The sequence below is a fragment of the Xyrauchen texanus genome, chromosome 25 (genome assembly GCF_025860055.1).
Source record: "Xyrauchen texanus isolate HMW12.3.18 chromosome 25, RBS_HiC_50CHRs, whole genome shotgun sequence".
NCBI classification, from domain to species: Eukaryota; Metazoa; Chordata; class Actinopteri; order Cypriniformes; family Catostomidae; genus Xyrauchen; species Xyrauchen texanus.
This window is the reverse complement of record NC_068300.1, coordinates 21,581,452-21,608,454: the sequence shown is the minus strand read 5'-3', so window position 1 is coordinate 21,608,454 and position 27,003 is coordinate 21,581,452. Positions and strand designations below refer to the sequence as shown.

At 40.8% G+C, this 27,003-nt stretch overlaps 1 protein-coding gene across 4 annotated transcripts in view; it reads left to right on the top strand.

Annotated features, from left to right (window-relative positions):
* Positions 1-27,003, top strand: part of LOC127618731 (agrin-like) — a 318,903-nt gene that overhangs the window by 255,977 nt on the left and 35,923 nt on the right. For 2 of the 4 annotated variants that reach the window (XM_052091343.1, XM_052091345.1), the window contains 11 exons: positions 306-411; positions 5,413-5,529; positions 5,791-5,955; positions 6,582-6,725; positions 7,869-7,993; positions 8,105-8,210; positions 15,212-15,583; positions 18,282-18,407; positions 22,796-22,831; positions 23,121-23,248; positions 26,134-26,248. In XM_052091343.1, coding sequence (XP_051947303.1) covers positions 306-411; positions 5,413-5,529; positions 5,791-5,955; positions 6,582-6,725; positions 7,869-7,993; positions 8,105-8,210; positions 15,212-15,583; positions 18,282-18,407; positions 22,796-22,831; positions 23,121-23,248; positions 26,134-26,248 — 1,540 coding nt within the window. The remainder of the gene's footprint in view (positions 1-305; positions 412-5,412; positions 5,530-5,790; positions 5,956-6,581; positions 6,726-7,868; positions 7,994-8,104; positions 8,211-15,211; positions 15,584-18,281; positions 18,408-22,795; positions 22,832-23,120; positions 23,249-26,133; positions 26,249-27,003) is intronic. The other 2 variants (XM_052091344.1, XM_052091346.1) reach the window with 1 other exon arrangement.

Here is a 27,003-nt window from a genome sequence, read left to right as displayed (position 1 = left end):
TTTAAAGGTTAAATATGTATGCGCAGTAGAATCACTATTGTGAGACATAATATATCACACGATTGTGATTTTTAAAACAAAATTTGGACATGATCCAATATAATTAGCCAAAGCCTTTATGCTGTATTTCTAAAAAATTAAGTTGCATTATGAATAATTTTGATATCACTTTCTGAATCCCATTGAATTGAATTTAAATAGATTCCCACCCCTAACTGCTCAGGCGGTTGACTTTTTTAAATGTATGCTAAATGTTGTTGAATCCATTAATCACACTGTGTTATCCTTGCTGTAAACATTTGCAGGTGTGCGGCTCAGATGGGAACACATACAACAGCGAATGTGAGCTCAAGAAGACCAGGTGCGAGAAGCAAATGGACCTGCTGCTCCAGAGCCAAGACCCCTGTCCAGGTGAGAGACAACCTTTATTAATCGAATATTTATATACTCCTCCATTATCTGAAGATAAACTGTCTAGAAATTCAGAGAGGCTGGTTGCTATAAAGCCATTGCAGCTGGATGCAGCTTTTCTTTTAGCTTTAGGAGGCTTGTGTAGTCCAGACTTGAGCAGCTACCACTGAGAGAGGAAGAGCGTGGCTGTATGCAACCAGAAAATTGTGTGCGAGCTTGACACTTCACACACACACACTTTTCTTTCAACTGTACCCTATCCTTTTCCTCTCTCACTCCCTCACTCGCACAGTTCTCTATGGTTTTCTCTAATTCCGAGTTTTCTGCTTCAGAGCCTTGCTGGGCCCTCTAGCCAGGATCAGGCATGTTCCTTCAGTGGCCATGGAAAATAAATCCTTTTGGAGAACTTTTAACTGGTGTGAGGAGCTTTTGGCATCTGCTTCCCATTGGCTGAGCTCTGATCAATAGAAATCTCATTGGGCCTTCCATTTGATATGCACGGTGCAGTGTCTCCGCAACAATTTTCTGACCTTGTGTCTTTGAGAGCTGACGGACCTCCAGAGCACCTTGCTGTTTTTTGCTAATTGGAAATAAGTTATTGGTGAGCTCTAGACAACCGTGTGCTGAGTCTCCTTGCTGTAAACTGCCCTTTTCTCTTTGTTTCTCATCTGAGTGAACTGGCGGTGACCAAGTTACTGAGGCAATTCGGTCTACTCTCTTCAGTAAAACAGTACAATTTCCAGGGAAGTGGATTTCTATTTAGTGGAGAGCAACAAACATGTTGTTTTCTTTTCCATATTAGTTATCCCTGTTAAGAAAAGACCAGCATATGTTGTGTTTTGTATGCTGGTCTCCAGCATGGGATGCTAGTATGTTGATCCATACCAGCTTTCTTAAATCACTCAAGCATGCCTCCCTTGGTCAACCAGCTTCATTAGAAAGGCCATGCTGTTTAACTAGCATTTCCTGCTGGTGAACATGGCTATGTTGATCGACCAGCTAGAATGGCGCCAAACCAATACTAATGAAAATTTATGATGGTCTTTTCAGGGTTTTTCAAACTTTTTGATGCCAAGGGCCCTTTTTTATCCACTATTAGAGAAATGTAATTGACGTAATTTTTGGCATAATGTTGATAACCACAAAAAAATATTTAGACATCCCTCCATCTTTCTTTTTTTTAAAAAAAAGCAAAAATCAAGGTTACATTGAGGCACTTATAATGTAAGTGAATGGGGCCAATATTTAGAGGGTTTAAAGGCAGAAATGCGAAGCTTATAATATTATAAAAGCACTTACATTAATTCTTTTGTTAAAACTAATCTGTTATTTGAGCTGTAATGTTGATAAATTAATCATCTTTAAAGTCGTTTTAGGGTTTGATGACATTACATCTTGATGGCTACAAAGTTGTAAATTTTGCTTTTACTTTACACAGAAAAGTTAGTAAGTGATTTGATCACACTGTAGGGAATTCATCACCAATTATATGTAGGGAATTTGCATAATGGTTAGCTTATGGCTTTAAGCATATGTCTGCATGATTTTCCAATGACTAATACAAAGAATTTAGTTAAATGAGGGGATTAACGATTGATTTGGGGAATAGTAAAATAATTAATGTTAAAGTTTATGTCCGATCAAAGTCAAAGGGATGAGTTGATTAGCACATAAGATTAATTCTTATAGTAGTACTACTTTCATGGCCATTGAAAATAATATCACAAATATATTTAAATCTGGTTTATTAGCAATGCAGCTTTTTAGGGTTGACAGATTTCTAGGGACCGATATGATTTGATAAAATACACAGTCAAATTCTCACAAGACTTTGTTGCTAATCTACAACGTAAAACTAAACTAACACACATAGACAAACATAAAAAAAAGGTTGGTGAGTGAGCTGTAACAGAAGGTGAATAGAAATGATCTGTAACAGAGTCTATTGACCATGCCTTGAGAACCATTGATTATTCATTTAGTATATCTCGATTTGCAATTGGGTTACCCGAAGTATTTAAATAAAACACCAGCACTTTCTAGCAAAAGTCTAGTTGTGCATTTTGTTGTGTTTTGTTGTGTTGCTTTGGTTTTTTGGCTGGGTCCATAGAAAGTTCTGGTTGTGCTCCATTGATATTTTGGACCTCTGTCTAAAATCATGGATGCTGGATAGTTTGCTACTAGAATGTTCAGGCGGGGTTTTGAAGCAATGACTTCGACAACTTTGGAGAAGTCGGAAAGGATGGAGTTGAAGTCTTAAAGAGAACTCCTTTGGTTTGGTTTAGTTCCAGGAGGCCTTTGTTTGGTTCGATGGATGGGTTATGGAATGACGAGGTAGATCCCTAGAAGTGAAGCCTCAAGCAAGGGAGACTCTGGACTTCCTAGGACAAAGTGTGTGTAAGCCACAGAGAAGAGAGAGTGAGGGATTGTCCAAGCTGGTATTTTATACCATTTATGTTTGGTCGCACCCCGAAGAGGCTCTAAGCCAATAAGAGGCGGCTTTCAGAGTGCCTGTGGTCAAAGTGTCCTCCCCTCAAAATAATTAATTTATGACCCTTTGTTCTAAGTTTCCTCAGTTTTCCCGCAAAGAACAATTTTACAATTTTATCCTGACTTTTAATTAATGAAATTGGTGCAAGAGACATGCCATTAACATCAACATTCTCTACGCAAACAGACAAGCATTTAAATATGAAACATGACATACTGTCTCTTTGTGGTTACTTCACTATACATAAAAATATTAAATGTACATTATTACACATTGTATAAGTGTGCGTTATGTGTGCACAAGGTCAGAATAATGCATTCTGTGATTCTAACCACAGTTAGGCATCATGAGATGCATGTTAGCATAAAAAAACGTGGTTAGGTGCGTTGTGAAGTGTAAAGTCAGATTTGAGTGAGTCAAGCAATTACGTCAAAGTTCATAGACCCTTTTTAGCTGCTGTTTGCAGAATAATGATCAGAGAGGATGTTTATGATTTCTCTTAGTTTAATTTTGAGCATAGAAATTGGTTATGTTCCAGAACAAAGGAGTCATAGTGTTGGAATAATGTGTTGTCCATTGCAATTAAGGGGATTTCTCTTGAGGGAGTCTGCTTTAGCTCTGTGTCATGGTAATGAGTTTTTAGCATGTGATGATTATAATAACCATCACCTCTTCCCTTTAGGGGTGAGGGTCTCCTTGCTGAGATGGCCAAGATGGCCATATCAGCCATGTGATGACCATTAACGTTTAGGGCATTTCTGATTTACAACATGGACAAGGAGGGGTCTTTGTGTGTCCACAGATCTACATTTGTTCTCAAGACGGTTAAGCTAGGCAGATGTGCATTTCGTCTCATTTCCACAGGGTTGATTCAGATTTTAGAGCACCGTCTTGGCAGAGTCTTTAAATGTATTGCCCTAAGGAATTCCAGTGTGGACTGTGGGCCTCTGTGTCTTAGTTCTAGTTGGAAGGAAATATCAGTGTGAATCCTGGATTCAAGTTGTTCTGCGTAGAAATTGTTCATTCTTCTGCCCATAAGCCCTACAAAATTGGCACCATTCACTTCCATTGTAAGTGCTTTGTCACAACAGATATATATGGTTTAGTATATCTAAATATTAACAGTAGATATAAAGTAAACCCTTAATTTTGAGTAAAAAAATCTGAAAATTAATATGCTTATAAATTGTATCTGTTTAAAAAAAATTCTGAATCATGTTTTTTATTTAGAAGCATTTTATTACAGAGTATGAAGTCTGTCTGGCAGATGAAAAATGGGCAAAAAATCCTATAGACTTCCATTGACAAGGTCAGGATGTCATAGAGACTTGCAGATGTTCTCTTTTGATTTGGGCCAGTAAGCAGCCATCTTGCAGCAATTTAGTAATGCCCTAGCAATGCCCTCGTAATCACCCAAATTCCCCTAACTTTGCATAAATATAAACAAGTATCACAAAAAAGAATGTGGAGAATCCAAAAGCAGTTTGACCAAATACAAGATTAAAATTAGTTTTTCACTCTTTTTACCCCTGCTGTATGATACCAAGATAAACCTTGGATGAGCAGGTTGACCTCGCTGCAACCGCGGCACCTTGTTGTGTCAGGAAAGATTGCATTGAAGAACAAGTGGTTGTGGAGGGAGGAGGGTGTGAAGAGAGGATCAAATTAAAATCACCTTTGTCATAATGGGCTCAGTGCAGAGAGAAGTTTAATGAGGTATGGACAAAACCCATCTCTGGAGCCACAAAACGCAATGAAAGGCACGGTGACACATCAACATTATAGCCCAAGACGTGCACACTCATGCCGGCAGCCCCCTGATTTATAACACCCAAGCTTTCTGCTCCAATCTCAAAACCACAAACAGCACTGCCAAACTTAGCAGCTCCTAGGGCCATTCAGCTCAATGGCCTAGAGAAAAGCATTGTGGAAAGACTGTGAGAAATTGAAGGAAAGAATGACAACAGATAAGACAAATAGGGACCTGCCATCTGCCTTACAACAAGTTACGGTTAAATACCGCAACAAACTTTCTCTGTATGTGAGTCAGGCTAGCTGGAATCTCTGTCGTTTAATTAGAGTTGACTGGCATTGGCATGTCCTCATTTGCGCTATTGTGTCCATAAATGCAAAGTCCATAAATCTGTGTTTGACACTGCAATGTACATGTAACCCCCCACCCCCGCTATCTACGACAAGAACGAATGGAGAGAACAGGCCCATGAGAATTTGTCAAATGTCACCCACCAGACATTCAACGAGAGGTCTATTGTTTGTTTTCACGCTTGATAATAGCGTCCTTTTTTTGAATTGGAATTGTAAATAGAATTGTTATCTGGCAGCCAGATGCAGGCACTCCCACCTCTGCTCCTTAAGCAATTAATATTGTGCTGTACTAAATTGCATTTCAGCTTGAATTGTTTAGTTTAATTTGTCTTAAAAGAATGCTATGAATCTTTCTCTATCTCTCTCCCACCCATTTCCTCCTCTCTCCATCTATCTTTCTCTAGCTGCCACATCATCTCCTACAGACTTGATTGCCCCCCAGCACTGCAGTGAAACTGTATACGGATGTTGTCAAGACAACAAGACCACTGCCCTAGGTGTTGGACTGGCGGGATGTCCCAGTGCGTATATAACCCTTAGTTTGTCTCTCCATGAGCCTTGATCTCTCAGATCACTGCGTATGTAATGTCTGATTAGTTCAGTTGCATGCAGCAGAGTTTATAGTCATTAGTTAATTATCAGCCATAAATTAGACCAAACACATTGCTTACTCAGTGGAATTAAAATGTAAGTTTTGTGGTTCACCACTAAGCATATCTGTCTTTCTATATGGAGTATGTACCTTTCTATATGGAGATTAGACCCCTTATTCTACACTTTAGGTGTGTGTCAGTGTAATCATTATGGTTCATACGGAGGCACCTGTGACCCCTCCACTGGCCAGTGCTCTTGTAAACCAGGTGTCGGGGGACTCAAATGTGACCGCTGCGAGCCTGGATTTTGGAACTTCCGAGGCATTGTGACAGAGAACATGAGTGGCTGCACACGTAAGTCTCCTTTTTTGTGATTTGCTTTCAGGCAATTTTCTGTTAAATGTGTTAAATGTCCATTTACAGTGCATAATCTGAAGCGACAACCTACTGCAGTATCCCTTCCAGCATTAAATGTGATTTCTGTCAAAACAAGTGTTTCCAGTTAAGCCTCCGAGCCACTGAACATAATGAGAACTCTATGAGAGTGCAACATGGCTTGACCTATAAGTTCTGCCTTCAGACCAAGAACAGGCTGATGTGTGCATATACATTTGTGTGTACAGCAGTACAAAGCCAAAAACAAGCATTGATTAATACCATTTGAGCACTGTCCCAGGGGCCCTCAGAGCATTAGCACATTCTGTAGCCACTTTCTCTTTTACCCCAGGGCTACTTGACCCCCAGTCTGAACTTTACCAGACTGTGGTCATTGACAGAGTGCAACTGCTATAGCTGTAGCTGTAGGGTCACAGAGTTGGAGCAGCCTCAAGATTGCCTCTATGCATTTGGTGGATGTCTGGATGTTTTTGTTGGGGTGAAATTGAACAGAAAGAGACAAGGAATCTAATCAAAACTGTTCAACCAGATAAGGCTGACATCCTCCTATCTCTCTCTCTCTCTCTCTCTCTCTCTCACATCAGCATGCAACTGCGATGGAGTGGGCTCTGTACGTGACGACTGCGAGCAGATGTCAGGGCTGTGCTCTTGTAAGCCTGGCGTTAAGGGCATGAAATGCAACGTGTGCCCCGACGGCAGCAAGATGGGAGCCAATGGCTGTGACAAAGGTAACATTGTGGTTTTAATTAGCACAAAATTCCGCCAATCTCTCCAGGAATGCACTTTTGAGGCAACAGATTTGTGGTTCTATGAGTTATAATTAAAGGAATAGTTCACCAATTTTTTTTTTAAATCTGTGACTTCCTTTCATCCATGGAACAAAAAAGGACAAATTAGGTCACCATTCTTTTCATCTTTGCATTACATCTTTTGTTACATATCATTATAGTGAATAGTGACCAAGTTTTTCTTTCTGCCTAACACATTATATTAGAGCTGAACACAACTAGAAAATAACCCTTGTTCCCTAATAGTGCACAAATGATTCATGGGAACCCTAATAGTTTCAGACATCATTAACCAGGTAGGTAATTGTTCACTGCCATGAGGCTGCAATAATCAAAATGACACCAATAAAGTTCATTCTTCAAATGTGCAACAGTGAAATGTTATCCAGATGTCATCCACTGTTGCAGCTTGGTGTGTAATATGGAGTCACTGTCAGCTATTGACTGGAAGTGAAGAGCTTAATGAACTGACCAATCCCAACAGCTAGCAGTAGGCATGCAGTGCCCTGCCAGATAAAGCTGTCACATAAATGTGTAGAGAGGAAACCAGTCAATGCTGCTGGCCAGACAGTGCAGTACTGGACTCTGACGTTATAGTAAAGAGCTGACTACTGTGGCAGGGAAGGTCTCTGGCTCAGCTGCTGATGCAAGTCCCTTTTTCTGAGGAATTTCTGTGGTGGAAGTCTTATAGTTCATATCAGAGACAAAGTGATATTTATAGTACATTTAATGCATTTGGCCTAAGGTTTGTTCAAAGCGAGTACATGTATTCCCTGGGAATTTAACCCATGACAATTGCGCTTGGCATTACTAGTGCCATGCTCTACTAGATAAGCTACAGGAACACTTAAAGCATGAAAGCATTGGGTTTTACCTTCAAGAAACATTCTAAAAGCACTTTCTGAGGTTATTCGACACCAAAGCTTCCAACCGATGAGGATGGGATTTGAACCCACATGTAGAGCATGGATAGCAGTCCATCGCCATAATCACTTGGCCGTGCAACATGTAATCAGAAGATTCCTTTTGTTTTTCCAGTTGTAAATGGGGGTTTTGCTTTAACCAAGCCAAACTATTCCACAGGGCCTGAGGCAGCCAAGTCCTGTGATGAGCTGGTATGCCACTTTGGGGCATCGTGTGTGGAGTTGAATGGACAGGCTCACTGTGAATGCCCATCACCAGACTGTGACGAGAAGAATAAGACAAAGGTGACCTTGCCTGTGTCACAATCCCACCGTATTGTCTATGACCTTCTACTAAATGTTGTTTATGGGAACATTCTTGTTCTACATAATGTTTATGTGTGTGTTTGTGGACAGGTATGTGGTTCTGATGGGGTGACTTATGCAGACCGTTGCCAGCTAAGAACCATTGCGTGCCGACAAGATAGGAAAATCACTGTGGAGCATATAGGCCAGTGCAAAGGTGAGACTAGCCTCTAGATCTTTTTTACTCATATTTGTTATCAGTTTTTGCACCAAGGCATTTACATGCACACACTCAGGGGCTGTTCAGACCAAATGCACTCTTACAGTAAAATAAAGCTAGACTAATGACACTTTTCCACTGCACATTAAGGTTCGACTTGACTCCGCTCGCTTTACTTTTCTGAGCTTGCTTTTCCATTGCAGTTTAGTGCCGCCTCAACGTGGGTGGGATTATAGGTCAATCGTCATAGTTGCACTGTCTCTACTGCCGTGACATCATCTTAAATGTGACACAAACATTACTAACCATAAAAAATAACACAACCGCTAGCTGTTAGCTACTAGCTCATTGTGCTGCATAAAGCAGTTGTTACATAGTGATTTTACACAAGTGTAACAGTTAAATTGGCCTGGTTGTTTTAAAAGCAAGCTTTCCAGTAGCTTGTTAACTAAATAAAGTGACGCTTTCAAGTTGAATATAGAGTTAACGTAACAAACGTGCCATCCTCCTTTGTGGACTCCAACAACGCTGTGGACGAGTCCAGGGCACTCTCCCTCCCATTGCTTGCCAGTCTATTGCCATAGATAGCATCCATTTGGTTGAACCACTTCCAGTTTCTTCTGTTTGAACCACTCCGGCTGTTATGGTCCTCGATGGTTCTGTAGTCACGTTTTTTTTTACTTTTCCCTACACTGATGGTAGGTCCGGTGGTAGCCATGATCGGCCAACAGCTGAGACACTTCCTGAAAGACTTTTTCGTTTTGTGCCGTTCTTCACTAATGAGAGGAACGTCTGCACCTAATTTATTGACCACGGCATGGTTTTGCGCACAGCCATTTCTTTTTACAATTTGAAAGTCGCGGGAAACAATTATGCTGCTATCGCTGTTGCTAACTTTAAAACTAGTGGGTTGATGTCCCGTGTCGCAAATCCAGTGGCGCTGGTAGTGACGATTCTCCCTGACCAATCGGTGGTCTGAAGGGTTTTGATGTCACATTTAGTATTGGGTCGGCTCACTTGGAACCTCGACTGAGGTGGTGCTAAAAAAAAGTACCAGGTACTATCCACAGTGGAATACCCCCCCAAAAGCGAGCAGAGTCGAGTCGAGCTGTACAGTGCAGTGGAAAAGCCTCATAAGTGCAACAAATAGAACAGAAAACGGGTTCAAGTTCTTTGACAAAGCAATAAAAAACTCAACGCTCCTACGTGAGACGCAACAGTCGAAAATGTACAACTTGCATTTACATAGAAATGCAATTTAAAAGCAGAGCTGGCAGATGCAAAAACGCATTCGGTTTGAACAGCCCCAAAGAAAATATGGACAATAAACTCATTGGCTCACATGCATTAGTTAAAGACCATCACAGAGCTTGTGTCTACACAGATTTTCTGGGGAAAACTGTACATCTCATGGGCAGGAAGGGATCACTGGGTGGGTGGGTGCCTGCCAGGTGCTGTCTTTGAATCCCCTGGAACAGGGCGACATTGGAGCTGTTTGATTTGCATCACCCCTATGTGGATAAGGGGGGAGATAACCAAACAGTCTGGGGGAAGAGCCTACAATCCTGCTGCCCTGATGCTGTTGGGTGGCCTGATTCAGGCACGGCTAGCTTAACCATCCATCCTATTGGTGTATGTGTACATGTGTGGAGTAGGGGATCTGGATGAAGGCCAAGGGTAAGACTACCATGTTGGCTGTATGTAAGAAACTGAATGCCAGCTCATGCCAGAGGGCGTTCTGCAGGGAGCCACTCTGAGATGGGCATGGCACGTGGTGGACATCGCCAGCTGCCATTTTCTGGAGCAGCGCCAGTGGCAGTTGCCAGACATTTTCAGCATCAGCCCATGCCCAACAGTCATTCAGACCTGTTAATGTCACATAAGTGAATCAGTTTCATACCCACAACTGGTGGGGCTTGATCTAAGGGCTGTTTCACAGCACACATAAAAGCAGTGCATAAGCAGGCTCACATTGTGGTTTCACAATGACAGCGTTTCTTCTGCATTTTAACACAACTGCAGATTTATAATGAAATTAAAGAGATAATTCACCCAAAAATGAAAATTCTCTTTTCATTTACTCACCCTCATGCCATCTCAGAATTACATGACTTACTTTTTTCTGCTGCACACAAACAAAGATTTTTAGAAGAAAAACTCAGCTCTGTAGGCCCATACAATGCAAATGAATGATTGCCAGAAGGATCAAAAAGCATATAAAGGCAGCATAAAAAGTAATCCATAAGGCTCAAGTGGAAATCCATATCTTCAGAAGTGATATGATAGGTGTGGGTGAGAAACAGACCAATATTTAAGGCCTTTTTTTACTATAAATTGTCCTCCATGCCAAGTAGGTGGCATGCAGGAAGAATTTTAATCGGCAAAAGTAAAAGAAGAAAGTGAAAGTGGAGATTTATAGATAAAAATAAAAAGGCCTTAAATATTGATCTTTTATGCTGCCGTTATGTGTATTTTCTAGCTTCAAAGTTCGGGCCACCAGTCACATGCATTGCATAGACTTGCATTGAAGGAAGGCTTGATGGTGAGTAAATGATGAGAACATTTTAATTTTAGGGTGAACTCACTTTAAAGGGATTTTTGGATTACTACATTAAATATTTATTTTAATAACGACCTTAAAATATAAAATGTTTATCGGCCATTGACAATTATTACAAATAATAAATGTTAATGAAATCAAAATGGTTACATCAAAATGGTGATTAATTTACACGAAGTGGAATTCTAAACCCCAAAGTGTAGATACAAACTCCTTAAATAATTTGAATACAGTCATATATACTAAATAGACAGTGCTGTTTGTGTGCTTGCATCAAGCCTGACCAATGTCTTTTTACATTTCATTGTGAAACGGCTAATACAGCACAAAAGCTCCTGTGCATTGCGTTGTGTTTACATAGCGATATCGCAGTTCAAATACAAAGCACACCCCAAGCTGTTTAGAGATCATGGCTGGACTGTTATCCTCATCTCCAGAATTATTAAACCAAGAACCTTTCCTTTTTCTTCTCTTTTTTGTCATTACCTGCCTGTATGACAAGAATCCAGCTCCTATTCTTGGTTTATTCAGGGATCAGGGAAGAAGTAAAGAGTAGGCTTAGTCTGGATCTCCACCAGCCTGAGGCGGAACTGGCGACAGCATTTATTAATTTCTTCCCCAACATGTAGGGTGCAGACTACTCGGCAGCCCTAAGATAAAGGGGTTAGATCACAAGCTCATTTCACGTGTGACTGGGTGTGAATTTGCCGAAAGCCTGCCTTTCTCTCTTTATTTCTCTGTTGTCGCCTGCTGATCTCATAACCCTCTCCCTTCATCAGTTCTCCTTGATGACAAACGGCGCTGTGATACAAACCACACACTGCGTAATGCAGAGTATCTCTGCATGCTGCCGTAGCAGATGAGGCAATCAGTGGCACATCTTGGTACGTAATGCAGGGCTTTCAGGGTCCTGAATGGCTGAGAAACTTTTGGCATATCAAGAGTCCAAGACTTGGCAGTTCCCTGTGCTCACATATGGTGTCATCACCTGTATGTTTGCAGCAAATTGGCAGGCTACACATTAACATTTGGTACGGGGAGCTCTCTGCCAAGATGTTAGTTTTGGTTGTCTTGTTTTCTGTTCTTAAAGAAATGTAAGCTCTATCAACACCATCTGGGACTGTCGATTACTGTCGACTAATTTTGAATCCACACTCAGTTTATAAATATATAGAAAACCACAATTACAGGAATATATTTAAAAAACATTATTCTGTCATCAGAATGTTAGATTTAGTCACAGTTTACTTATGTTGAATGGAAAAAGATGCAATGAAAGTGAATGGTGACTGATGCTAGCATTCTGCCAAAAGTCTTTCATTCTCCACAAAAGAATGTCTTATGGTTTTGCAACAAGTTGAGGGTAATTAAATGATGACAGAAATTTTATTTTTGGGCAAGCTATCCCTATTATGCTCTTGATAGAGCATGAAGTGTGTATTCTCTGCGCTACTAGCTTCTGAATTGCAAAATTAATAATAGTTAATAATATTTTCAAACAGGTTTCCCGACCACTCCCCCAGTCGGCCATTGGTTTAAAAAACCCATAGTCCCACCCCAATCATGCTATTGGTTGAGCCTGTGTTGCTGTTCTCAAAAATGTTGTATTTTGTCACAGTGTTTACTCTTTTCACTAACCCGCGTAGTGGTCTCCGAAAAGAGGTATTTTAACATATAGAAAATACACAAACTTTAACTTGTTTTGAACCTGGAACAATCGCTTTTACCATCACCTTTTCTTGGTACCACTTTTATTTATTGGTTCATCCAAGCATTTTTTTGTCTCTTTTTATTCTCTTTCAACATTACTCTCCCCAAGATACACATGCACACACAGTCATGCAAAAACACAAAAAGCCATCTTAATAACAGCCTTTCAAAATAAACTATATCCTATGCCGAATGGAGATGACAATGATTTTTGCATCTCCTAATTGTGCACCCTGTCTCAACTGAAAATCAAATGAGCGTTAAACCTGATTAAGGCGAGCTTCCATTCAGCTGCGCCCGCTGCCAGTTACTCTCTTTCAGTGTGTGTATTTGTGTCACAAAATCCAGAGCTTGGGCAAGCTACTGGAAGCCCACACTCCAGATCTTTTTTTTTTTCACTTGGAGCCAACACTAGACTGAGCTCCTGACTGACAGGTGCAGCTGAATCGGAAAAAGAAAACGTGTGCCGTGACACATAGTGATAACATCAGTCCTCTCCCACACAGAGCTACCATACCTACACACTCGTTAAATCTCCTCCCCTCTCGCCCTGGCCGTGACAGCTGGTCTGATAAATGTAGTATTTCTGTAAGGTATCGCATTTCACACCTCATCAGCTACTCGCTGTTCAAATGTGATCTGGAGTGTGAGATGATTAGCATGTAATTAAGAGCCTATGCTAGCATGTTATCAGGTTCCCAACAAAGCACCTTCGGGCACCTTTGCTATAGAATGTATGCAGCATCAGAGAATGCTGCAATCCATTTTAAAAGGGGATGGTGTGATGATAGGAAATTGAGAAAATTATGCATTATGTGACAAAAACTGTTAACATTTTAACTTTTGCTATATCACACTTTGACATATGCATCTGTTGCCGATGAGAATTTCAAAGAGATGGCCCAATTACACTTTCTGAAATCAATTAATTGAATTTCCAGTTGATTTAAAACTGACGTGATCCTTTCCAAGCCCTCAAAATGGAGCTTACATATTGCTATTTGTCAAATGCTTTTTTTCTTTTCTTTTCTTTCCTTTAGTATGTAGGAGACCTTAGTCTGTACACAGGGGATCTGTTAAAGTTGAAACACTGTGTTGTCACAGATTATTGAGCGTGTCGTCCACAGTTATTATTATCCCAATAGCATTGTATCAAATAATATATGTCTTTGAAGGAGAGTCTTGCATTGGTAATGTATTTTTTAAGTTTGAGCTTAGCTCTATAGTGAGGCTGTTTCAATCGAGAGGTTTGCAAGTGTGTTGACAAGGCTGTGGTGGTTTGAGCGTCGACGAATGCCTGCACGAAGTGAGGGCTCTCTTTGAAGCCGTAGCTAAACCCTGCTTTTCTGCCCTATTTATATCAATCATTCATCACTAGAAGCTCTGGCTGTCTGTGATTAAAGCCTCCCTGCAGGAGGGCAAAATTTGAATATGTATATATAATTAATATCTACAGGCACTCTCTTACAAGCACAAGCACACACTTTCACACTTTTTCTCACGCAGACATTGGATCAACCGTATTCTGTAGTTTAAAACCCAACCGTATATACTTCTGGTCAAAAGTGTATGTTATAATCACTTTGAGCTTTGCTGAAATCCTCCCTGCTAAAAAAAAAACAGCTGTTCGTTGGTCTTAGCTGGTTTGGTTTTCTAGTTTTTTTGGGTTTTGGGCACTTTTACTGCCAGTCAGGCTGAGAGACAAGACCAACAAAACTAAACGATAACCAGCTTGGCCAGTCTGGGAGACCAGTTGAAAACCAGTTTGGCCAGGATGGTAGACCAGCTAGACCATCTGAAAACCTTTTGGCCAGGCTGGGATCCAGTTGGACCTTCATAAATAATCTGAACACCATTTTGGAAGACCTGCTAGACCAGCTGAAAACCATCTTGGCCAGGCTGGGTGACCAGCTAAAAACCTCTAAGTCAAGCAGGGAGTCAAGTCAGACCAGCTAAAACCAACTGAAAGCCAACTTGGCCAGGCTGGGAGATCATATATACCAACTGAAGACCAGCTTGGCCAGGACGGTAGACCAGCTAATTCATCTGAAAACCTCTTGACCAGGCTGGGAAACCAGGCAGTCCAGCTTTACATAGCTGAATGCCAGCTTGGCCTGGCTGGGACACCAGTTGAAAACCAGCTTGGTCTGATTGGGAGACCATATAGACCAGCTTTAACCAGCTAAGATCAGCAAATCAGTTTTGGCTGGTTTAAACTGTTTTTTTCACCAGGGCTAGCTTTTGAAAACCTAAAAGAACCATAAAGTATCACATCAGAAAGTCACAGACCAGCAACCCTGTTTCTGTCCAAGCACAGTTCATTAGTTTATGACTAAATTAAGACCCTTTTTCTCTTGCAATGAAAGGGGCTCTTTGCGGGGTTCAGGTGTTGGTGGTGTAATGAAGCTTAAGTGATATGATTGAAACATGATGCTTTTTGCAGGAAGGAGTGGGTTTGTTCCTGGTGTTTCCATGGAACAAACCCACTTTTGATATTAATATGTGAGGCATATAAAGCATTACTCAAGATTAGGACACCCTGCCGAGACCATGCTGAGTCTTAAGACTTTTTTTCTAAATGTCAAAAAAAGGTTGGGAGAATGAAGGTAGAATTAAAAGGTAAGAAAGACACAAAAATGTTTAGGGGAGGAAAAAAGTATTGGGGGAGGGACTTACAGAAACATTTCCATCTATGCTTACCCATCATTCCATTCCTGCTTTCTCCCAGAATCCATTGAGCCGGCGGCCAAACCCACACCCTTCCCAACCACCCCCCGCACCACCCCTCCCACCGCTCACGTCAAGATCACCAACCAAGGCTATGGCCTCACCACCACCTTCACCACCACTGCAAGCATTCTTGAGGATGTGGACCGCTTCGCAGTGGAGGCACTGCCTCCTCCAAGGCTGGTAGAGGCAGAAATGACTACTATATCTTTCACCAAGCACCACCTCACTACACCCTCCAAACCACCCCACGCCTCATCTCCACCCCTGGGCTCCAGCCATGGCCTAGAGGAGGATTCTGGCAGTGGAGAGCCCAGTGGAGACTACGACATGGAGGGTAGCGGAATGGAGGCAAGCGGAGAAGAGCCATTTGGTAATGCAGACCACTCACTCCAGTACATTTACCATAATCTTTCACTCAAATGGGTTTAGGCATGATTGTCAGGAACAGATGAAAGGAGATTATGAAATTCTACCTTAAATGGACTGATCTTGTGCTTGAGATGACCTTGACTTGAATCGTAATGGCATATCAGTTTAACATTCCCCATTATCTCAGCGGCCATTATTATTTGAGAGGTTTCAACACCTGACATCAAGCCACTAAGTGAGAAATTTGCATTTGGAATCATTCAAATAATTCACAGAAATGACTAGCTTTAGTTTTTAGCGTGCCCTAAATTTATGAGTAAGCCTCTCCTAAATGCCATTTAGGATGCAGTCAAAGCAACAGCTGTTCACTTTTCTTTTCAGAACTGCTTTAGTACAGCCAGTATTGATCAAGAATTCCAGAACATAAAATAAACATTTAAAGACACCATGAAATAGTTTGACAAACAGTTTTCTTTCCTGTGTTGACGTATGTCCTATCGAAGTGGGACATCTCAGTAGGTTCATCCCTTTTTTAAATAGACAATTGCTTTTAGTTTATGTCATAGCTGTACAAAACCTTTTTTGACATCTTGTGCCTTGGACAAAAGCAATGAAGGCTTTCAAAATAAATACAATGAAGTCACTTCCTTCGCATCCAATTCATGGCTGTGATAGGCAGTATAGTGCTGTTCAAGCATTTGCGCAATCACAGACAGACTGGCAAACCACAATTCTCTACTTGCTAGTCAGAGGCAGCTTCTCATTCAAGTATTTTATTGGACAAAACATGTATATGCCCATGTGTACAAGATGAGTTAGAAGTATTTGGGGGCCATTTTGCCAGAAGATAAAGACTATACATTTAAATTAAAATGTGTATATCTACTATACAATTTAATTTAGTTAAACCTTAGGAGTGCACTAGCATATAGATTTCCTCAAAGCTAATTAACAAACCATATGAAATTAGGGATGGGCGATAAAACTAGATCGATAAATAAACCTATATCGATAAACTTTTGATTAATTTTCTATATTTAGCCTATGTTTTACATCTAGATGATTGGCTCGGGTATGTCTCGCTAAAAACGCAAGCAGTTCAGCAAAGTTATACACACAACTGGCTAACTGAATTATAGTCATGAAATCAGCCTGTTAGGAAGCATTAGCTGGCTAGCTGCTACATTATCCTTCTGTCATGGAAGCAGGTATTAAGGCTCAGTAGCCACTAGCCAGCTATCCCGCTAATATGATATTGTTGAACACTGTACAAGACAGCACTGGCAACGCAATATCCACATCAACACCATTGTTGTTTCTTTATGTTCTATTTAGTTCATGATCCATAGCTTTGTCACAGGAATGAAAACGTTTTTTTTTTTTTGTGATGTATATTGGCGGTTGGCAATTCAGCTTATGTTTCATTACAGCCACCTACTGAGCTGGAGTGTGGAGCTTCACAAGAAAGTCTGAATTCAAACATCAACTAAAGATGATGAAATTGGCAAAATGTCAATGAAAAGAGATCATACACACCTTGTGTAGGATTAAATCCTATACTAAGTATCCTATTAAAGGCAGCCTATCCTCTGGTGTACAAGTTATGTTTATATTCATTCTTGAGGTCTAACAACCATGTGGAATGCATTTCCTCCCCCATTAATGGTGATAAATTGAATGATATGAAAACATATCGTGAAACATTTTTGTCCATATATATATATATATATATATATATATATATATATATATATATATATAGACATAGCTTCTAAGTTAAAGGACTACACAAAATGCAGTTGTTTTTGTGTCCTTCATCACCATAATACATTAAACAAGCAGGCAGGCTGTTTTTATTCAGCCAATGTTAACTTTACAAACACATGATTTAACTCCCTGAACTGATATAAGAGAGAGCAGCTGGGCCTGAATATCCTGTTCCTTAGATTTATTTTCATGTCACTGTTGGACCGAAGTGATCTTTGACACAGGACACATGAAGCCTGTCTTACATCGCAGCGGGATTCATCTCCTGGGATTTTCAGATGGCTTTCAGCCTCCCAGTGAACCAATAGCATGAAAGACCGAAGCAGTATGGCGGCCTGCACACACCTCGGAAGCAACGGCTCATACATTATCTCAGAACCTATGTGAAGAGACGTCCAGGGATGCTCTCCAGCTTCATGCCAAAAGTCATTTTCCACCGCTCACTCTCGTTCACACACTGCCTTGCTCATGCTCGCAGAGCCCTCGTACATCTGACGGCTTTATGGCTTGTTTGGCAAGCAGGATATATTTTCTCTCCAACCCACTGTCATAATCTTCAGTGTATGCTTGTAGGTGTGAGGCTGGAGCCATAGCCAAGAGAGTTTTAACAAGCTATTGTTAGAATTTGCATAAACAAGTGTCTAAAAAGTACGAATAAATCAAGAATGAGAAGTCATTTCTCAACAACTCACAGATTGTTTACTGTAAATCAAAGAGCCAGCCATAGAGCTGTCTGCCTCTATAATTATTTACACTATAATTTTCCTTCTCAAATACAGCACAACTTGACATTTTAATTGTTTTTCAATTATTCTGTAGAAACATAGAGATATCAATTCAAAGCAAATTGGCTTACAGGTGCCTAGAGACATCAAATCCAAGAAAAACAGCTCTAGTGAAGTATTATGACATTTAAGGCAATCTCTCTCCAGGTACAACAGTAGCAACTACCACTCTTCCCACAGCAGAGGAGCGGTCTTCCTGTGACAACACACCATTTGGCTGCTGTCCCGATGGAAAGACAGCCACCATCGACTCTGAAGGCACTAACTGCCCCTGTAAGTTTATCTTTAATCAATCTCAAAATTGGGTCACTATCGGTTTATCTCAAACAGCAAAGAACATCATGTGTTTGTGTCTTAGCCGTGTGACCAACTGTATGACTAAACCGCCAGCAGCAGTATTGTCTTTATACGGAAAGAGAGAGTGGTGAGGAAGAGGACATAGTTGGTAATAACAGAGGAAACTACAGTCTATGAGCACACATTTGCATTCTCTTCTAGTGAGCTTCTTACGGAACCAGCATTTTAATGCATCATAGGTGCGCTTCCAATGTGAAGTGTGTTCCAGAAGGTGCAGTTGGCAACTTAATTATTATACCTTATAAGATACAATACATAGTTTTATCCAAATTCTAAGGCAGCATCATATATTTTTTTCACAGAGAACCACATTGAAAAAATAAATCCAAAATGCTGGATGAGTATGAGAGAGGGCATATAGAATGAGAAATAAACATATTTTACATTCCCAAAAGTATTGATTCAGTCCAATTAAAAATTATGATTTTACCCAAGAATTGTGGGTGCTATGCATTTTTAAGCTTACTAGAGTATTACGTTAACGTAACGTTACGTAAGCTTAGCAACATGATGTTTGATGTTATATCAATCTCTATTGATATCTATTGAGAGTTCAGTCTCCTGTAGCACGATGTAGGATATTTTCTGATGTCTCAGTTTTCAGTGGAGGAAAACGCCTTTCCAGTGTGGATGCTGTGTCGCACCTAAAAGTATTATTGTGGGCATGGCCTTAAAAGGCAGTGGCCTAGGTTTTGGAACAGAGGTATAGTCTCAGAATTGCTGTGTAAATGTTGATATACTATAGAGTGTCCTATTTTTGGTCATTCTTCAGAGGCAGCGGAGCAGGTTCTATGTTAGCAGCCATGTCAAATGGATAAAATAAATATTTTCTGACTGGCATTAGAACAGATGTGTCCACACACACACACACACAAACTGTTTTCTCACACCAGCCCCATCTGTTTTATAAAAGCAGAATTTTCACTCAGTGGAGACTAATCAATACTTTACAGGCAGAGAGGAGCAGGCAGATGTTTTGTGTTCTCTGTATGGGAACACCAGGTCAAGTGTTCACGTCTCTTCTCATATCCATCAGCCGGGTCTCGTAACTGCCCACTGTTTATTGGCTATGTGTCACACTGGCTGGGGACGGGGACACTCATGTCCAGTCTGCGCTGTCAGCTCAAGCTCTCCCCATGCCTCTCAAGAACTAACTGAAGGATAACTCACCTCATCTCAAAGTTTTACCAAGAGGCTGAAAACAGCAAGCAGTGCAGTGTACTCCCAACTTATCTGTTTAACTAAGTTATAATTGATCAGGTTGTGTTGAAAAAATACAATCCAATTTTCTCACATAAAAGTTAAATGCGATTTCTTCACCACTAGCATTACCAATTACGTAATTCCAATCTGTTTGTTTGAGCAGCACAACTGGGCTGAAGATAAAAGACTAGGGGGAGTGTTTGAAACTTGTTTTCAAACTGTTTTACCAAACATTTTATGGGTAAAACCCATTTCCTGCCCCAATCTCACATGATTGGTTGAGCCAGTGTTGCTATGTGGGGCTGGTCAGGATGCTCAAACTAACATAGTATACTTGTGTAATTAAGAAAAGTTTATTTATTTAGCACCTTTTAAAAACGTTGTTTACAAAGTGCTTTACAAAGTAGATATATTGTACATGTACATACAGGTGAAACTCGAAAAATTAGAATATCGTGCAAAAGTTCATTAATTTCAGTAATTCAACTTAAAAGGTGAAACTAATATATTATATAGACTCATTACAAGCAAAGTAAGATATTTCAAGCCTTTATTTGATATAATTTTGATGATTATGGCTTACAGCTTATGAAAACCCCAAATTCAGAATCTCAGAAAATTAGAATATTGTGAAAAGGTTCAGTATTGTAGGCTCAAAGTGTCACACTCTAATCAACTAAACACCTGCAAAGGGTTCCTGAGCCTTTAAATGGTCTCTCAGTCTGGTTCAGTTGAATTCACAATCATGGGGAAGACTGCTGACCTGACAGTTGTGCAGAAAACCATCATTGACACCCTCCACAAGGAGGGAAAGCCTCAAAAGGTAATTGCAAAAGAAGTTGGATGTTCTCAAAGTGCTGTATCAAAGCACATTAATAGAAAGTTAAGTGGAAGGGAAAAGTGTGGAAGAAAAAGGTGCACAAGCAGCAGGGATGACCGTAGCCTGGAGAGGATTGTCAGGAAAAGGCCATTCAAATGTGTGGGGAGCTTCACAAGGAGTGGACTGAGGCTGGAGTTACTGCATCAAGAGCCACCACACACAGACGGGTCCTGGACATGGGCTTCAAATGTCAAACGTTTTACCTGGGCTAAAGAAAAAAGAACTGGTCTGTTGCTCAGTGGTCCAAAGTCCTCTTTTCTGATGAGAGCAAATTTTGCATCTCATTTGGAAACCAAGGTCCCAGAGTCTGGAGGAAGAATGGAGAGGCACACAATCCAAGATGCTTGAAGTCCAGTGTGAAGTTTCCACAGTCTGTGTTGGTTTGGGGAGCCATGTCATCGGCTGGTGTTGGTCCACTGTGCTTTATTAAGTCCAGAGTCAACGCAGCCGTCTACCGGGACATTTTAGAGCACTTCATGCTTCCTTCAGCAGACAAGCTTTATGGAGATGCTGACTTCATTTTCCAGCAGGACTTGGCACCTGCCCACACTGCCAAAAGTACCAAAACCTGGGTCAATGACCATGGTAGTACTGTGCTTGATTGGCCAGCAAACTCGCCTGACCTGAACCCCATAGAGAATCTATGGGGCATTGCCAAGAGAAAGATGAGAGACATGAGACCAAACAATGCAGAAGAGCTGAAGGCCGCTATTGAAGCATCTTGGTCTTCCATAACACCTCAGCAGTGCCACAGGCTGATAGCATTCATGCCACGCGATTGAGGCAGTAATTAATGCAAAAGGGGCCCAAACCAAGTACTGAGTACATATGCATGATTATACTTTTCAGAGGGCCGACATTTCTGTATTTAAAATCCTTTTTTTTTATTGATTTCATGTAATATTCTAATTTTCTGAGATTCTGAATTTGGGGTTTTCATAAGCTGTAAGCCATAATCATCAAAATTATATCAAATAAAGGCTTGAAATATCTTACTTTGCTTGTAATGAGTCTATATAATATATTAGTTTCACCTTTTAAGTTGAATTACTGAAATTAATGAACTTTTGCACGATATTCTAATTTTTCAAGTTTCACCTGTATGCATATTACATATATTATGTATATTACTCTGGGACAGGAGAAAGTATTTTAATAAGGAAAAAATTATACACATCATCTTTAAATTGGTAGTCAAATATGAATTTGCATAACCAGTGTAAATTAAATCACATACCTCATTATGCAACAGGAAACCATCTGGAGGCTTTGTTACCAAAGATAAGGATGATTTAAATGTGCAAATGCTAGAAATGATGGCCCATTACAGTATTGTGGCAGAGAGTTTAGGATGTTAATTTGAATCCACATCGACTGTGTGCTCCGTGGGAAATTCCTGTCTTCAGATCCGATTCAGAATCTGATCGCAGTTTCCCCTCAATCACTCTTCACATTCAAATCTCCCCATTTGCTCCTCTTTGAAAGTCCCATCAGATAGGAGGTGATGTGTGTCTGGGCAAAAAGCCCCTTATCATGCAGTTTTAACCAGCTTCTGTCACTCACCCATTTCTGGGATTAGAAGACAATTACGGCTATCTTTCACGATAATCATACAAGTGCTTATCCCGGTCCCAGCCAAACTGGAGCCTGGCCGGCATGATTGATTTGGGCAATTTGTTCAGCTGATTACATGCTGCAAAGAACCCAGCATCAGGCCCGCTCCCCGCCTCCTTCACTTGCTCTTCTTGTTTATTCATTATTTATTTTGCGCCGTCATGTAAAACCGAGCCTCTGAATCTCCCTCACTCTTTCCGCTTATTACTGTCAATGAGAAAGGTCAGCAATAACTTTAATAATGACTTCCACCCAAGTCGAAACATATGAAAGCTTCTTAACCTAATATCTGTGATGTATGTAGTGTTATTTGTTTGTTAAAGGTGAGGTCACACTATGCTTCAAGCATGCAGAATTACTTTGAACCCTGTAGCGAATATCGCCAACAGGATACGTCGTAATGCTCTAGGGCTACTCTTTCTAAAATTAAATCACAAAAAAAATGAATATTAATACATTAAAATTTGGGATGTAATGGAAAAAGCTTCTTCACATGAGCTTGTGTTTCCGCATTTGAACTGAAGTAAATATAGGTCAAGGTTTAGTGTGAACGCACCTTTAGTCTGCTGTGTCTGTATCACGGTCTAACCACTTTTTCTCCACTCAGTCCACCATGCCAACTTTTGGGAAGAGTCTCGGTCCGGTAAACTCCAGTCCATCCTACCTCCAGCCTTTCCACTTGTATCGTCACTTTTGTCCATAATATCACATACTTCCACCTCCACTGCAGCCAAAACTACCCCTAACCTCTCTTACCCCACTCAGTGAACCCCACCCCCACAACTAACCCCACAGAGACTCCATCACTAACTTAAAAAACTGGCATTGCACCAACCACAAGTGTGAAACTGAAAATAGACTGGCAATATGTTTGTGTGTTTGTTTGAATGTTTTAGATATAATTAAGTATACTTCCCTGTTTTGCCCCACAGCCACCATGCGCTTCAGTGGCTTCCTACATCTAGATAAGGTGGAAGGTCAGGAGGTCTTCTACACACCCGAGATGGAGGACCCCAAGTCAGAGCTGTTTGGTGAGACAGCCCGGAGCATCGAGAGTGATGTGAGTAGTACAGCAAGGAATTTGCACATGTGGTTTTTGTATGTAAGAATTTTGCAGTCATTGCATGACCAATAACAATGACATTTTTCCTCTTTGTAAGTCTCAGGTCTTTCACAAGTGAAGTTATACTTTTACAGTGATTTTCAAAATCAGTTCATGTTTTGAGAATAAGTTTAGTTATCGGTTACAGTTTGAGTGCCAGATGGGCTGGTTTGAGTATTTTTATAACTCCTGGGATTTTCACGCACAACAGTCTCTAGAGTTTACCCAGTGCCCAAAACAAAAAACATCCAGTGAGTGGCAGTTCTGCAGATGGAACTCCTTGTTGATGAGAGAGGTCAATGGAAAATGACCAGACTGATTTGAGCTGAGAGAAAGGCTACGGTAACTCAGATAACCACTCTGTACAATTGTGAGCAGGCAAATGTTTTTGTGAATCATCTAATGTGCTAAGAATTTTGTTCAGTACTGTATATGGAGACAACTAAATCTTGATTGAAGATTAGCTACTTGTTTATCACAGACCGTTGTTTCTACCTTCTGCTTCTCCATTTGTTCTCTTGTCTCTGAAAATTGACCTCATGGGAATTTCTGTGAAATTAATTTTGATAATTGGTGACATTTTTCAGTGGAATAAGATGAATCTGCCTTTTGGGGAATCTGTCAGTCTCTGGAAGAGCAATTCATTGTACCGCCTGCTTTCATCTGGCTGTGCTGTTCACGAGCATATGTTGTGTTTTGGATGTTGGTGTGAAGCTTTATGCTGTCGTGCTGGTGTTCCAAGCAGGTTCTTACAGTAACTAGATTAACTAGCAAGACATCATTGTCAAGCATCTTCACAAGAAATATTATGCTAGATCAGCACCAGACCAGCAAAATCTATTCCAAGCCAGCATGGAATTTCACATCCAGCAGGATTAGGGGCCACTCACACAGGATACTTTCTTGCGTTGTGTCAGCACTGTTTATTATTTGGTGATCTCTGTACACATGCGCTGTATAGACACCCTTGACCGTTAAATCTCTATGTTTTTAGTGTCTTTCACCATAAGCACCACATTTTTAAGACATTACTTCAAGTTAAAAATAGACCTGTTAGACTAATATGGGGGCGGACTAAGCATATTTACATACGAACAAGCGTTTTAGTGTTTATATTAGCAACAGAATTAGGGAGGCAAGATACAATTTGGGAGGTAAAAAATAAACACGCCTTCTGTGCAACTCCGTTGGGCTCTCTCTAGCGGTTTTAGTGCAAAAATGCATCTTGTATGAATGGCCACACTACCTGCCGTGCACCTACTGAAGAAGCTGGCCATTTGTTCTCCGCTTGTTAACCGATATTAGCCATGTCTGAAATGAAAGGCAGTGCGATAATGAGTTCTACTTATCACTCTAATGTTAGCTAGTACTGTGACCAAGATTCCAGACAGGAACTAAGTGAGAATGTAATCAGCTTCTCTCTACGAGCGCTCCACCTGACACTAAAAGCTTATCCTCCATCCTTCACTCCCTCATAGTGAGGTTCCATATATCAGATGGGGCAATGGGCTGCACAGAGCCAGCAACTGAAATGGTTTCAGTGGCCCTGAGCACGTTCTAATCCCGTTTATTTTTTGCACACATTGCCCCCAGGCTCAAATGAGCCACGAGATAGCGGCAAACACCCCCCTCCCCTTCAAGCCTCAGTATATTCACCCTGTCTCTCCCTTCACTTAAATTCAAGCCTTGCCTGCTAGACTCTGCTTAAGCAGCATCTGAGGATAGAGGGGCCAGTTTCTGGGTCACTCTGTCCACCTGACTGAGCCTGGAACCAGTTTTTTTTCTGGGGTCTTCTCTCTCTTTGTTTGCCCAGCATGTGTCCAAATGTAAAATGAACTCATGGGGCGGGTAAGCCCACTGGCAAAATCCATTATATCTCAGAGAATTCTTATCTTTTTTCCAAATTCAAGTGCAGTTGTAAATGAAAAGTGTAGAGAAGACAAACACAAGGCCCTTGGGTGCCGTGAATGGGGTACTCAACATGCCTCCAGCTGAGGCACTCTTAACAGAAGGTGCACACACGTCGGAAAGCACTAAAGACAAACTACAGAAGTGGTTTGAGTGCGAACCTTATTGAGAACTAGGGCGTGTGCGACTAATAATTTTTACATGTCATCTAAAAAGCAGTTGGCAAGTCACCTTTGTTTACCTTATGTAAATCACCATAAGGCGTGCAGCATCAGTGGTCTTCAACGTTGCGTTAACAGAGAGTGTCTCTGTGTGTGTGTAGAGAGATTTGGAGAAAATGTCCTAAATGTCTACAGCATGATTTGCTTGTAACCAAAACGGAATCTGCAGATTTTTCTTTTTTACACTTTCTGCACTATAGTAATCGACTTGTTTGTACAACCTCATTGCGAACCACTTCTTTTACTCTAGTCTAGACCAGTTTGGTGCTATGAAGTGAATTTTGGCATCCTGTAGCCCTGTGAAATAGCCTATTTGTACTGAAGATACAGGTCTCCTGGTGGTTATTTACTCTTACGGAGTCCATAGTAAGTCTAGCCACTCTCACATTGCACAAAATTTGTGAATGCTCCTAATATATGTACTGTGTTGCAAGCTAAACCAATTCTAAATGGGCATTCTTTGTAACTTGACATTTACTGCTGCCTTGGAAATGTGTTTATGTAATTACTTCTGCGCTGTAGTTAAATGTCAATTTGTGCACCCAGGCCCAATGGGAATGAGCAGAGTTTTTTTACTTACACACTTTCTCATCCTGTGGAAGAATTTGGTATTAACAAGAACTAGATCAACATATCAAGCTTATTACCAGTTTCATGGGCTGCACTTTAGACTTTTACCTCTTTTTCTCTGCCTTAATCTTTTTTTTTCTCTAGCTGAATGAGCTGTTCCGTAAATCTGATGTCCAGAAAGACTTCCAGAGTGTCCGTGTGAAGAATCTGGCCCCTAGCAACTCCATAATAGCCTTAGTAGAGGCCCACTTTGACCCAGGTAAAGTAACTCCAAAGCCTCATAAGTAAACGACTGTTTGCCTAAGCAGGTCTAAGTGTTCTTAATTATCAGCCCTCCCTTGTCACTCATACTGCCTTCCTTTGAAATGTCCTTGTAACAGGTAAAAGGTGGGCAAGGAAGAGGCGGGAACCAGCTGAACAATAAACATACACTTTAATAAGAAACTCAACATTAAACAAACATAATCACAGACACACATGCAACACGGCCATGTGTGTGTCTCTCTCTCTCCCTCGAACTGGTGCCTCTGGCTCCCCTTTATCTCGCTCTCCTGCTGATCAGCTAATTCAGCGCCTGCCATGCACCATCACGGCCTGGCCCCGCCCTCCTCCTCCTCGCAGTTCTGTTATTATTTTTTTATTTCTTCGTTCAAGCTGCTTCTAATTAATTTCAGAAGCTGCTCTCACTCACAAAGCTTTTCTAAGCCCAACTTAGACTCACATAAAAATTCCCTCAGTCTACATTCCTTTAGAAACATGCCTGCGGCAGAAAATATAAAGCAAATAAAAACTCCCTTGTATGTTTGAGAAAAAGATAATTCAACAGCACAGCATGAATCGTTTAAGTTGTGTAAAGAAATCCCTAAAGATATTGCTCTCTTCTTTCTGGCGCTTTTCTATAGGAGTGGTCAAAGAGTTTGCCCTTTTTAGTGAGGTAAGTTATCAGCCAGAGCTGCTTTATTTCAGCCCCCATCTCTTTTTATGCTTTTAAGACCCACCAAGCATCTCTTACCA